The 12,856-nt window shown below is 39.4% G+C and overlaps 1 protein-coding gene across 1 annotated transcript; it reads left to right on the forward strand.

Moving 5' to 3' along the window:
- The first annotated feature begins 5,366 nt into the window (after window positions 1-5,366).
- On the forward strand, window positions 5,367-12,025 carry LOC306988469 (vitellogenin-like). Its single transcript, XM_079593469.1, has 26 exons — window positions 5,367-5,449; window positions 5,579-5,830; window positions 5,903-6,064; window positions 6,157-6,305; window positions 6,388-6,538; window positions 6,632-6,789; window positions 6,878-7,043; window positions 7,128-7,253; window positions 7,335-7,553; window positions 7,639-7,856; window positions 7,941-8,038; window positions 8,164-8,288; window positions 8,376-8,477; window positions 8,582-8,701; window positions 8,813-8,999; window positions 9,088-9,190; window positions 9,279-9,464; window positions 9,569-9,680; window positions 9,790-9,979; window positions 10,065-10,342; window positions 10,435-10,479; window positions 10,563-10,640; window positions 10,732-10,938; window positions 11,336-11,478; window positions 11,569-11,707; window positions 11,793-12,025. The coding sequence occupies exons 1-26, from the start codon at window positions 5,441-5,443 to the stop codon at window positions 11,916-11,918; spliced, it is 3,849 nt and encodes a 1,282-aa protein (XP_079449595.1). The 5' UTR covers window positions 5,367-5,440; the 3' UTR covers window positions 11,919-12,025.
- Window positions 12,026-12,856: the final 831 nt, after the last annotated feature.

A 12,856-nucleotide genomic window follows, 5' to 3' on the forward strand; every position in this document is an offset into this window, starting at 1 on the left:
AGAAGTGAAACCAAAGGGGGTTACCTGTGAAACAGGGGTGCTCTAAAAACACCCCCATTAGCAATTAGTGCTTTCCACCTGATGAAATAAACGAGGCAAAACTGATGAAATGAACGCGCAAAAAATCGACCAATCAGAATTTTTGGTCATGCCAGAACGTATCGACCAACAATCGACTGGGAGATTACAGCCCTACTGTTTTGAATCTCTTTTTACTATCATTCACTGTTGTTTAAGCTAAATATAACTTACTCAACATCATTCACATATTAACCTGTGATTGTAGCTTCAATCTAATTAATTGCTAGCACAAAACACTAGTATTTCGCTAGCCTGTAAGCGTGCCTTCCGTGCGCTCTTTATTTATTTAATTTGCTCGCGCCAGTCAACAAACACGGTAAGTCATGTCTTCTCCTCTTATAGTCACTTGCACTTCATGTAACATGCATAGCATAGCTTTCTCTGTCAGCATAGGATTTACATTTGATAAATGCAGGGAGATAGTCAGGCTGACGGAGAAGATTTCAGAACTAGAGACACGCATCCAAACTTTAATTGAGGATAGTAAGAGTGCAAGGGCTTTAGATACTGCTTTGGATGCGACTAGTTTAGTGAACACTGTACATTGTTCGAGTTCCGGCTGAAGTAGAGCCCGTGCAGCAGGGCAATTGGGTGACGGTGCGATGCTATAGTCGCGGGACAAAACACCGCTCTTCCGTTCCAATTACAACATTAAACAGGTTCTCCCCACTCAGTGAAACACCCACTGAGAATCCTGTTGAATGTGCCCTAGTTATTGGCGATTCTATAACACAGAAGGTGAAAATAGAGACACCAGCCACCATAGTCACATGTTTGCCGGGAGCCAGAGCGCCTGACATCAAAGCAAATTTAAAAGTGCTGGCTAATGCTAAACGTAAATTCTCTAAGATTATTATTCACGTCGGCACTAATGATGTTCGACTCCATCAGTCGGAGATCACTAAAATTAGATCACTAAAATGAACGTTAAAGAGGTGTGTGAACTCGCAAGTACGATGTCAGGCACTGTAATTTGCTCTACCCCCCTTCCTGTTCACAGGAGTGATGAGATAGTTAGCAGATTATCATCACTCAATGGCTGGCTGTCTAATTGGTGTCCGCAAAAATAATATAAAATTCATAGACAATTGGAAAAGTTTTTGGAGCAGACCTGACCTGTTGAAAAGAGATGGTATTCATCCCTCCTGGGATGGTGCTGCTCTTCTCTCTAGTAATATGGCATATAGTCTCAAACATGAATTGGGGCTCAGGTCAGGAAGCAGACAGACTGGCTTAACCGACCGTCTGCTAGCTGTCTAACGTCAGGTCAGATAAATACCATCATATAGAGACTCTTTCACCTAGATATCATCATATAGAGACGGTGTCTGTTCCTCGAATTAGGAAATACAAAAAATTTCCAAACCCATCTAAGGGTACAAATGTAATTGATGTTCCACAAATAAAAAACAGATATAATACAAATGAACAAATGATAAAACTCGGGTTGCTGAATATTCGAGCTCTCACATCAAAAGCACTTATTGTTAATGATATGATTACAGACCATAACCTAGATGTGCTCTGTTTGACAGAAACCTGGTTAAAACCAAACAATTACATTACTTTAAATGAGTCCATCCCCCAAGATTACTGTTATAAACATGAACCTCGTCTGAAAGGCAAAGGGGGAGGTGTTGTTGTACAGTAATTTATAGTAATATTTTCAGAATTACTAATAAGTCTAGTTTAAAATATCATTCTTTTGAAGTGTTGGTGCTTAATATAACAATATCTAGTGTTGAAAATGATAAATCATGTTTGAGATTTGTGCTGGCTACTGTATACAGGCCACCATACAGACTTCATCAAAGAATCTGTGGATTTTCTATCAGAATTAATATTGGCTGCAGATAAAGTACTAATTGTTGGTGATTTTAATATACACATAGATAATGAAAAATATGCATTGGGATTGGCATTTAAAGACATTGTAAACTCAATTGGAGTTAGTCCCATACCACACTGTGATACAGCCAGTCAGTGTGTTCTCAATTGTACATCTATAGAAGTTATGAGGATGACTGGGTCCATGCCAAACTTCTTCAGTCTCCTCAAGAAGAATAGGCGTTTCCGGGCCGCTTTGACCACCTTGTCTGTGTGAGCAGACCAGGTAAGGTCATTGCTGATGTTGACCCCGAGTAACTTAAAACAGCTGACCTTTTCCACTACAGATCCATTGATGTGCAGGGGTACATGCTCCTCCCTCGGTCTCCTCCTAAAGTCCACAATCATCTCCTTAGTTTTGCTGACATTGAGAGAGAGGTTGTTGTCATGGCACCATGTCACCAGAGTATCGACCTGACTTCTTAGGAACTATGTCCTCAATGAAGTGATGGATAAAGCTGTTAAAGTTATTGTTATTTAACTAACAGCGCTAGAGCTACAAAAAAGTGCCATAAGTCGATCATATCATGACAATGCTGATTGGCTGATAGAGCCACCAAAACATGCACAGTCCTAAATATTTCACTAGCAATCAGCCGGAGCTACTGAAAATTACTTTGATTAGGAGTAAAACATTTTAAAATGAACAATTATAAAATATTTCAAGTGAAACTGACATGGTCCTCAAACTAATATTAACTTTAACAAGTGTGGATGACATTAGCCAGGGTGACCTAACCTAAACCTGATAGTCTTATGCCAAATCTGTCTATATTGTGTATTTTGAGAGCAAAAAGCTACAAAAAAGCAGAGCAAAGTGTATCAAATGATACTGGGATATCCAATAGAACTGAGCAACCCACAGGACAGTGGATCCCTTTACCTCAGTGACCCTATGAAATCAAAGCAATTTCTGATGGTCTTTTCCAATAAATTAATCCACTCTGTTATGAGTGATCACTGTAGATGGCTAAAAGTTTGGCATTTATAGGCATTAGGCCAATATCAAAACATGGTTCAAATGGAATATACAGCTGCATTCAAAAATGAGTAAAGATAAATGATGAGGTATTAAAATAATACCAGCGATTAATTGCAACATTTATAAAATAATATGTTTTTATCCTTTCCACATTTTACCTTCATAATTTAACAGCGACACAGGGGCTGAGCTGCCTGTACCGCCATGTCACGGGTTGTGTGTGTTTTGATTCATGTTTATATTTCAGTTCAAATTTTTTTCTGTCAGATGGTTAATTAATTCAGTTCCCTCCCTGTTTGTCTCTATGGTAACTGATCGAGTTAGTTATATTCAGGTGTATCTCATTAATTAGTTCCTGTGTTTGCTGTGTATTTAAAACCTGCGTGTCATTCAGTTCATTGTCAGCTCTACATTGTCACATGTTTGTTCTGCTTGTTTTCCTTTTTCCAGATATTCTATTTTGTAAAGATTTGAGTTTGTTCTTGTAATTCAAATTACTGCACTTAGACCTTGCTTCATCTTTGCTTAAACCAGCCTGCGACTAATATGTTGAAAGTTCATATTATTATAATATATTTTCTATATTTTTCAAAAAGTATTTTTTTGTTTCAGCTTTTGACCAAGCGCATCCAGAATTTTAATTTCAATACATATTTGATAAATATGGGCCATTTTACAGAATTGCTGCAAACTGCTGTCCCACAACCAAAAAAACACATTTCAAGTATTTAAATTTTAAATGCTAACTAAGATCCTTCTACTATCCTATGAATCCCACAAATATATTTAAAATATCAGTGAGCTTAATATATATAAATCATAATTTTATATATATATACACATATACGAGTTGGGGAACATTTTTAGAGCTGATCGGCCTGATTCTGATCTTCTCTGATGAGTCTTTGCCCAACACCTCTAATAGACAGAGACCTGGAGAGGCCTACAACCCACAGTCTCTCACTATGTCATTTGGTGGAGGATTGGTGATGATCTGGTGGTTCGTCAGTAAGGCTAGAATTGGGCATATATGTATTGGCGAAGGATTTGTAACTCAAGCCACATACAAGATTATCCTGAAAGAAAAATTGCTTCCTTCTACTCTGACAATGTTCCCCACCTCGAAGGACTGGGTTTTTTTTTTTTTTTTTTGTGCAGGACAATGCTCCAATCCACACAGCTAGGCCAAGCAAGGTGTGTTTGGAGGACCACCAGATCAAGACCCTGTCATGGCCATCACAATCTCCAGACCTGAAACCTACTGAAAACCTCTGGAATGTAAGCAAGAGGGTCACCAGCCATCAAATATAGCCAAGCTGCTTTAATTTCTTCACCAGGAGTGGAATAAAGTCACCCAACAGCAATGTGACCGACTGATAGGGAGCATGCCAAGACGTATGAAAGCTGTGATTGGTAATCAGGCTTATTCCAGCAAATATTTATTTCTGAACTCTTCCTAAGTTAAAACAGTGTTGTGTTGTTTAAAAGTGAATATAAACTTGTTTTCTTTGCATTATTCAGGTCTAAAAGCAGAACATCTTTTTTCGTTATTTTGACCAGATGTAATTTTCTTCAAATAAATGTTTTAAATTACTATATTTCCATTTGACCTTTGCAAGAAATGTTGTCAGTAGTTAGTAGAATAAATAAAAAACATACATTTTACTCATACAGATACATAAATAATAAATCCAGAGACACTGCTAATTTTGCAGTGGACTCATAATATTTTCCATAATTACATATACTGTGTACATATGTGTATATATATATATAAGAATTAGGCTTAGATACATTTTCCTGATCAACCTTCTGGCAAATAAAGACGAATACAAAATTGATGTTGGTCATTGCTCTTGAGGGTGACATGACAGTGCAGGGTAACCTAACCTCTAATTGATATTGATGTTCAGAGGTTGACCCAACAGTCTTTTTTATGTTTAAAGACATCTGTTAATAAATAATTTAAAAATGATTACTGGGTCAGCAGTAAAATAATATAAAAGATCTGATTCTCTGAGAAGCTCTTCACAAACCATCAGCCATGAGAGCTGTTGTGCTTGCCCTGACTGTAGCCCTTGTGGGTAAGTTTTATGTTTTGAACTTAAGAAGTTCCTGTATCTCTTTTCTTAATATATTTATCTTTAAGAAAGTCAATTAGAACCTCTTAAATGTAAAATTAAGTTTTTTTTAAAGCATATTTTCTCATGTGTTTCTTTTAGCATGTCAACAGATCAACCTTGGTAAGTAACAAAATTGTAATTTGGTAATTTGTAAATGGGTACCTACCTTACAACTATTGCATACTTTCTTTAACTCAACCAAATAAATAATCTACCATTTTCAGTTCCTGAGTTTGCCCCTGATAAGACCTACGTGTACAAGTATGAGGGTCTGCTCTTGGGTGGTCTTCCTCAAGAAGGTCTGGCCAGAGCAGGAATAAAAGTCAGCAGCAAGGTTCACCTTAGTGCCGTGTCACAGAACACCTTCATGATGCAGGTAATGACCATTATGAACTGTAAACTTTGTAGGTGTTCAACACTTTGGAAAAACAAAAAAATGCGTTAGCAAGCATTGACTGCTAAAAGCAACCATTCCCTTGTTTTAAGAGAAAATATTCCTTTTCAGCTCATGGATCCTCAACTCCACGAGTATGCTGGTATTTGGCCCAAGGATCCATTTGTTCCTGCCACTAAGCTCACCTCAGCTCTTGCTGCTCAGCTTCAGATTCCCATCAAGTTTGAGTATGCTAATGGTGTAGTTGGAAAGGTATTCGCCCCTGCAGAAGTCTCCCCTACAGTACTGAACCTGCACAGAGGAATCCTCAACATCCTTCAGCTCAACCTCAAGAAGACCCAGAACATCTATGAGCTGCAAGAGGTGAGAAAGTGATCCTAGTACACTTGATCCATTTTGAGTTCTGCAATCTAATTTTTTTACTTGTTCTTCAAGGATGGAGTTCAGGGAGTGTGCAGGACCCACTACGTCATCAGTGAAGATCCAAAGGCCAACCACATTATTGTCACCAAGTCTAAGGATCTGAACCACTGTCAGGAGAGAATCATGAAGGACGTCGGTTTGGCGTACACTGAGAGATGTTCTGAATGCACAAAGGTATAATGAAGAAGACTGGATTTAATTAAAATATTTACTCAATATAATGAAAATGCCATGAATCAAATGCTCACATACCTTTTTCCCAACAGAGGGTCAAGAGTCTGATTGAAACGGCATCTTACAACTACATCATGAAACCATCTGCCGCCGGTGTACTGATTGCTGAAGCAACAGTTCAGGAAGTGCATCAGTTTTCACCCTTCAATGAGATCCATGGTGCTGCCCAGATGGAAGCAAAGTAAGATTGATCCTCTGTGAGATTTCTCTTTAAAATATGAAGTAACAATATTACTAAGAAATAAATAAAACATTTTTTTCAGTCAAACCTTGACTTTTGTTGAGATGGAGAAGACGCCTGTTGTTCCAAACAAAGCTGATTACTTGGCCCGTGGATCTTTGCAGTATGAGTTTTCAACTGAAATTCTTCAGACCCCCATTCAACTTCTGAAGATCAGTGATGCGCCAGCCCAGGTATAATTCATTACTTAACATCTTTAACAGTCTCCAAGTCAAAGCCTTTGATCCATGAAAACGTTATCTGAGTGTTGCCCTTACTCTTTCTAGATTACTGAGGTCTTAAAGCACCTTGTTGAAAACAATGTGGCCATGGTCCATGATGATGCTCCACTTAAGTTTCTTGAGCTTATCCAGCTCCTGCGTGCTGCCACCTTGGAGAATATTGAAGCCATATGGGCTCAGTTCAAGGACAAACCAGTTTACAGGTACAATATTTGAGCAATATGTTCATCGGAATATAGTTCAAAGACACATTTTTTTTATGAATATATTTTAAAACAATTAATCTGTTAGGCGCTGGCTTCTGGATGCTCTTCCTGCTGTTGGCACACCAGTCATTGTAAAATTCATCAAGGAGAAGTTCCTGGCTGGTGAACTTACCATTCCTGAGTTCATTCAGGCTCTTGTGGTTGCTCTGCAAATGGTCACTGCTGATTTGGAGACCATCCAGTTGACAGCTGTGGGTAAATCTTACTATAATCAAAGTGCTCTTCTTCAAATCTTACCAAAATCAAATGAATCATTTCTGTATGTTGCTGAATAGAGTTTGGCTATGCACGAGAAAATCGCCACAATCCCAGCTCTGCGTGAAGTCGTCATGCTTGGATATGGTTCCATGATTGCCAAACACTGTGTTGCAGTTCCCACTTGCCCCGCCGAGCTCCTCAAGGTAAACATCTCAAGACCTCCATACATTTGGACATACTATAATATTTTATATTTCTAACTGTATGTACCTCAAACTCCTCAGCCCATCCATGATATTGCCGCAGAGGCCATTTCAAAGAAAGACATTCCTGAAATCACTTTGGCTCTGAAAGTTATGGGCAATGCTGGTCACCCTGCTAGTCTTAAAACCATCATGAAGCACCTACCTGGACTGAGAACTGCAGATACTTCTCTGCCTCTTAGAGTCCAGGTTGATGCCGTCTTGGCCATGAGGAACATTGCCAAGAAAGAGCACAAACTGGTAAGTGCCAGACACTGTTTGAATAAATTACAAAGATTACACACATTGTCTTCCAATAATTTACTAAACTTGTTTCATGCCTCAGGTTCAGCCAGTGGCCCTGCAGCTTGTATTGGACAGGACTCTCCACCCTGAAGTGCGTATGGTTGCTTGTATTGTGTTGTTTGAGTCCCAGCCCTCAGTGGCTCTCGTCTCCAATCTTGCTGGTGCCTTGAAGACTGAGACTAACATGCATGTTGCAAGCTTTGCCTATTCCCACATCAAGTCCTTGACCAGAATCACTGCTCCGGATATGGCATCTGTGTAAGAACAAATAATTTCTCACAGATTTTACTTCATCACATAAAATAAGCACAAGCCAGAGGTAATCATGGTTGTCCATTTCAGTGCGGGTGCAGCTAATGTTGCCATCAAGCTCATGAGTCGCAAACTGGAAAGGCTTAGCTTCCGTTTCAGCAGAGCCATTCAGCGGGACTTCTATCATAGTGAGTCTAGCCATTTTTATAAGAGAGCTAAAATCAGTGTCTTGGGTATTTCTTAAAATGTGTAAAACATTCTCCTGACATAAACAAATCACATTATTTGGATTCTTACCTCTGTCCCGGTGCAGCTCCTCTCATGATTGGAGCTGCTGGTAGTGCCTACATGATCAATGATGCTGCCACCATCCTGCCCAGAGCTGTTGTAGCTAAAGCACGTGCTTACCTGGCTGGAGCTGCTGCAGATGTTCTTGAGGTGGGACAAGCAAGAGTTATTAAAAAACATGTTCATGGTTCTAAATGTTTAAATGTCAGTCTTCACTCAGTTGATTCTCTTGTACAGATCGGTGTGAGAACTGAAGGAATCCAGGAGGCTCTTCTGAAATCTCCCGCTGCAGATGAAAGTGTTGACCGTATCACACAGATCAAGCGCACTCTAGGAGCTGTAAGTTTTCATGTCCAGTGTACAGTATAATTGTGTACTTTTAAGTAATATTATAAGCATGACATAGGCATATGTGTATGACTTCTCTTTTTTAACTTCTCAAGCTCGTAAACTGGAAGACCTTGCCAACAAATCAGCCATGGGCTTCAGCCTATATCAAATTACTTGGACAAGAAGTGGCTTATTTCAACATTGACAAGACCCTCATTGAAGAAGCAATACCGGTACTGTGTTGTACTTTATGTCTTCTCCTATATTATTACCATATTTTTTGTTATCTGTCTCAAAAATAGATCTCACAATTAGAATAAACTTCTTATAAACACTATCCCCAGATTGTCACTGGACCCAAACCACGTGAACAGTTGAAGCGTGCCCTTAAAGCTTTGCAGGAAGGAGTTGCCTTCCAGTATGCCAAACCCCTGCTTGCATCTGAAGTGCGTCGTATCTTGCCAACAGCAGTTGGTATGCCCATGGAGCTCAGTTTGTACACTTCTGCTGTTGCTGCTGCAAGTCTCAATGGTATGTTTTTTTCGTAATATTTTTTATCCTTTCCTTGGATATCAGGGTGTCACTTTGAAGTTTGATGTTGCTCTGTTCATCCTTCTAGTTAAGGCCACCATTACACCTCCTCTCCCTGAGCAGATTGAGACTATGACTCTTGAGCAGCTCAAGAAGACTGATGTTCAACTCCAAGCTGAAGCTAGACCAAGGTAGACCTTTGCAGCTACATTCATGAAGATGAGATATAATGTACATGACAACCTTTTTTTCAAACAATCTCCCTTATTCTTATTTCAGTGTTGCACTTCAGACCTTTGCTGTGATGGGAGTGAACACTGCCTTGATCCAAGCCTCTGTTATGGCAAGAGGAAAGATTCGTACAATTGTCCCTGGAAAAATGGTCGCAAGAGCAGACATTCTCAAGGGCAACTACAAGGTGGAGGCTCTGCCTGTTGAGCTTCCTGAACACATCGCTGATGTGAGGTAATGAAATCAGACCAGTGTAGCAAACATTCTGAAAAATTCTTAAACAATTACAAAAGATTTCTGGAAGTGAGATGTGACCCAGCTTTTTTTTGTTCCAACAGCTTTGAGACTCATGCTGTGGTCAGAAACATTGAAGAGCCCAACGCTGAGAGGACTGTTCCCTTAGTACCCGAGTCGGCCATGCAAAATGCCCAGAATCCTTCTGATTCTTCGGTAAATTTTGAACACACGCATGATAGATATTTGTTTGTATGCAGAGCATTCATTTGCTTAAAGTTTTCAAATTGCAAGGCTTGTTATAATATTTAATTTTTCTTTTCAGTCCTCTGAAATACCAGATGAGACTCGTGCGAGATCTGCTGCTCCATATCACAAGACTCTCTGTCTTGCTGTCCCATACATTGAAATCAAGGGGTGCGTTGAGGTGCACTCTCACAATGCTGCTTTTATCAGAAATTCTCCTCTCTTCTACATAATTGGACAGCACTCAGCCCGTGCTGCACTGACAAGAGGTATTCATTCAGAGAAGATGATTAATTACAGAGAAAATAACTACAAATATTGCAGACAAAATAATAATTGTCATTTTGGCTTTAGCTGAAGGTCCTGCAGTTGAAAGACTGGAGCTTGAAGTCCAAGTTGGTCCTAGAGCTGCTCAGAGGCTCCTTAAGCAAATCAGCCTCATTGATGAGGAGACTCCAGAAGGAAAGGCCTTCCTGTTGAAACTGAGGGAAATCCTGGAGACTGAAGACAAAAATGCAGCCAGTTCTTCTGAAAGCAGCAGTAGCAGCCGCAGGAGCCGCAGGAGCAGGAGCAGCAGCAGCAGCAGCAGCAGCAGTTCAAGCTCATCCATGTCCAACTCTCGTATGAGTAAGGTGAGGACGTGGAATGTAGCATGTTGGTTAGGTAGCCAATATTTGTGTCATAAATATATGTTTTCACTGAATCATTTTATATGGATTTTTAGACTGTCACTGTCATGGAGCCCTTCAAGAAATTCCACAAAGATCGGGTAAGTACTAAACCGACTATTTGTTTATATTATTACTTTAGATTATATCGATTATTTATTACAAAACTTTTCTTTGCTTGCAGTTCTTGGCACCCCATGGCGCTTCAAAGGCAGTAAGCAGTGGAAGCACTGCATCTAGCTTTGAGACTCTCCAGAAACAGGTGAATCAATTAGTGTCATTAATAACATATACCACAAAGGAGACATTTTGTACTAAAATCCACTTAAATTGATTATGGTTTATGCTTTCAGGCTAAGTTCCTCGGAAATAATCTTCCACCTGTTTTTGCTGTCATTGCCCGTGCTGTGAGAGTTGACCACAAGCTGCTGGGCTACCAACTTGCTGCTTACTTTGACAAGCCAACAGCAAGAGTGCAGCTCGTTGTTTCCTCCATCGCTGAAAATGACAACATGAAGATCTGTGCTGATGGTGCCCTGCTGAGCAAGCACAAAGTCACTGTAAGACTGGAACTTTTTTGAATAAAAAAAGAGACAAGATTTAGAACAATTATTGAAATTAATTTCTCAAGATGATATTTTATTAACAAAGTTTGGGAGGAGCACGTTCAGATAATCTACGCAATCAGCGTGAGAAGAGGCATGCATATATATATATATATAGCCGATTTACCTCAGTTCCATGACAGTTTTCCAGTATCCTTCCTCCACCCCAACTACGTACTCTTGATTATTTCTATCCTAGCCAGGGTTGGGGGGAGTACTCTGGGTTCGTTGCAAATTCCGAGCCCAGAGCCCTCTCCTCGGACAGGCCAAATACGCATATTTGCGAACTTTGAATTAATGAATTAAATCATTGACATCAATACCATTTTCTAACACAAATGTCCTTTTTCAGGCCAAGGTTGCTTGGGGTCAAGAATGCCAACAGTATGCAGTCACTGCTAAAGCTGAAGCCGGTGTCCTGGGTGAATTCCCTGCTGCACGTCTAGAGCTGGAATGGGAGAGGCTGCCAATAATTGTCTCCACATACGCCAAAAAGTAATGTTCAGTATTGTACAAATGTTTTGTATAGTTTAGAAAATGGCACTGGTTTAATCTGCTCTTCTTTGTGCATCCCTTCACAATTAGGCTGTCTAAGTACATCTATATGGCAGCTTTCCAGACGGGCTTTAGACTTGAAGGAGCAAAGAACAGTGAGAAAGAGATTGAACTGACTGCAGCCTTGCCAAATCAGAGATCCTTGAATGTCATTGCTAGGATTCCAGAGGTGAAATATATTTCAGTTAAATCATGACTCTCACAGAGATATAAAAAGAAAATTCAACAAATTCTTTTTGTTCCTGCTGCTCTAGATGACACTGTCAAGGATGAATGTTCGTCTCCCTGTCGCTGTTCCCATCAATCCAGATGGAACTCTTTCCGTTCATATCGATGAGGATATTCTCTCCTGGATCCAGAAACATTTCAAGGAACAATAAGAAATTAATTACTTTTTACTAATTTTAACATTCTGTTTGTACATTGCCACTCTTGTGATATATGTAATGTAATGCAACCAAATTCTAATAAATACCCTGCAAGTGTCAGAATTGTGTGAACTGCTTTTATTTTCTAATAATAGTCAGTTCTCATAAAATTTTAGTTTTTTTTATAATTGACAATAAGATTCAAAATGTATAATTTATTTATAAAAGATATATCAAATACGGTGACTGAGAGGGGACATGTTCGGTTTGCATAGTTTTGTTGTGGTCGCGAGTCACGACATATTAATTTGTGGGAACGTGATATGTCATGGCCAAAAGATCATTTTGTTGAGGTAACAACAACATTTTTATGTTGTGGCCTCGTGATGTGAAGTCGTGGCTTCAAGATCCTATTTTGAGGGAATGACATATTTTTCTTATGGCCATGAATTCTTATTTTGAGGGAACCACATCAACTGTGGCCATGAGTTTTATGTTAACAAACCTGCATGACCGCAATATCAGAAATGCACATATAATATTATATATAATAATATAAAATATTTTATTTTATAGTAAGAATGCGCCTCACCACGGCGCGTCTCAGGTGCTGCGGTTATCACTCCGCCCAAGTAGCAGTGCTTCGCCTTCAGAGAATATAGTTCCCAGTATTTATACGGTTAAAATATGTCTGTCTCTCATCTGACTTTGTGTTTTGTACACTCTGTGACTATACAAATCACAACATGTAAATAGGAAAATGTTTGCGTTATTTTGTCACTTATTTGGATTAGTATGCTAGCTGCAACCATTTACAACCAGTCTTTGTGCTAAGCTAGGCTAGCGGTGGGTGCGTCAAACAGACTTATAGCACGCACGGAGATGAAAAAGGTATGTATGGACTTATCTAACTCTGGGGGATAAGGTGAATAGGCTAAAGTCCCAAAAAG

The sequence above is a fragment of the Phoxinus phoxinus genome (assembly GCF_949152265.1).
Source record: "Phoxinus phoxinus genome assembly, chromosome: 20".
Classification (NCBI taxonomy): domain Eukaryota; kingdom Metazoa; phylum Chordata; class Actinopteri; order Cypriniformes; family Leuciscidae; genus Phoxinus; species Phoxinus phoxinus.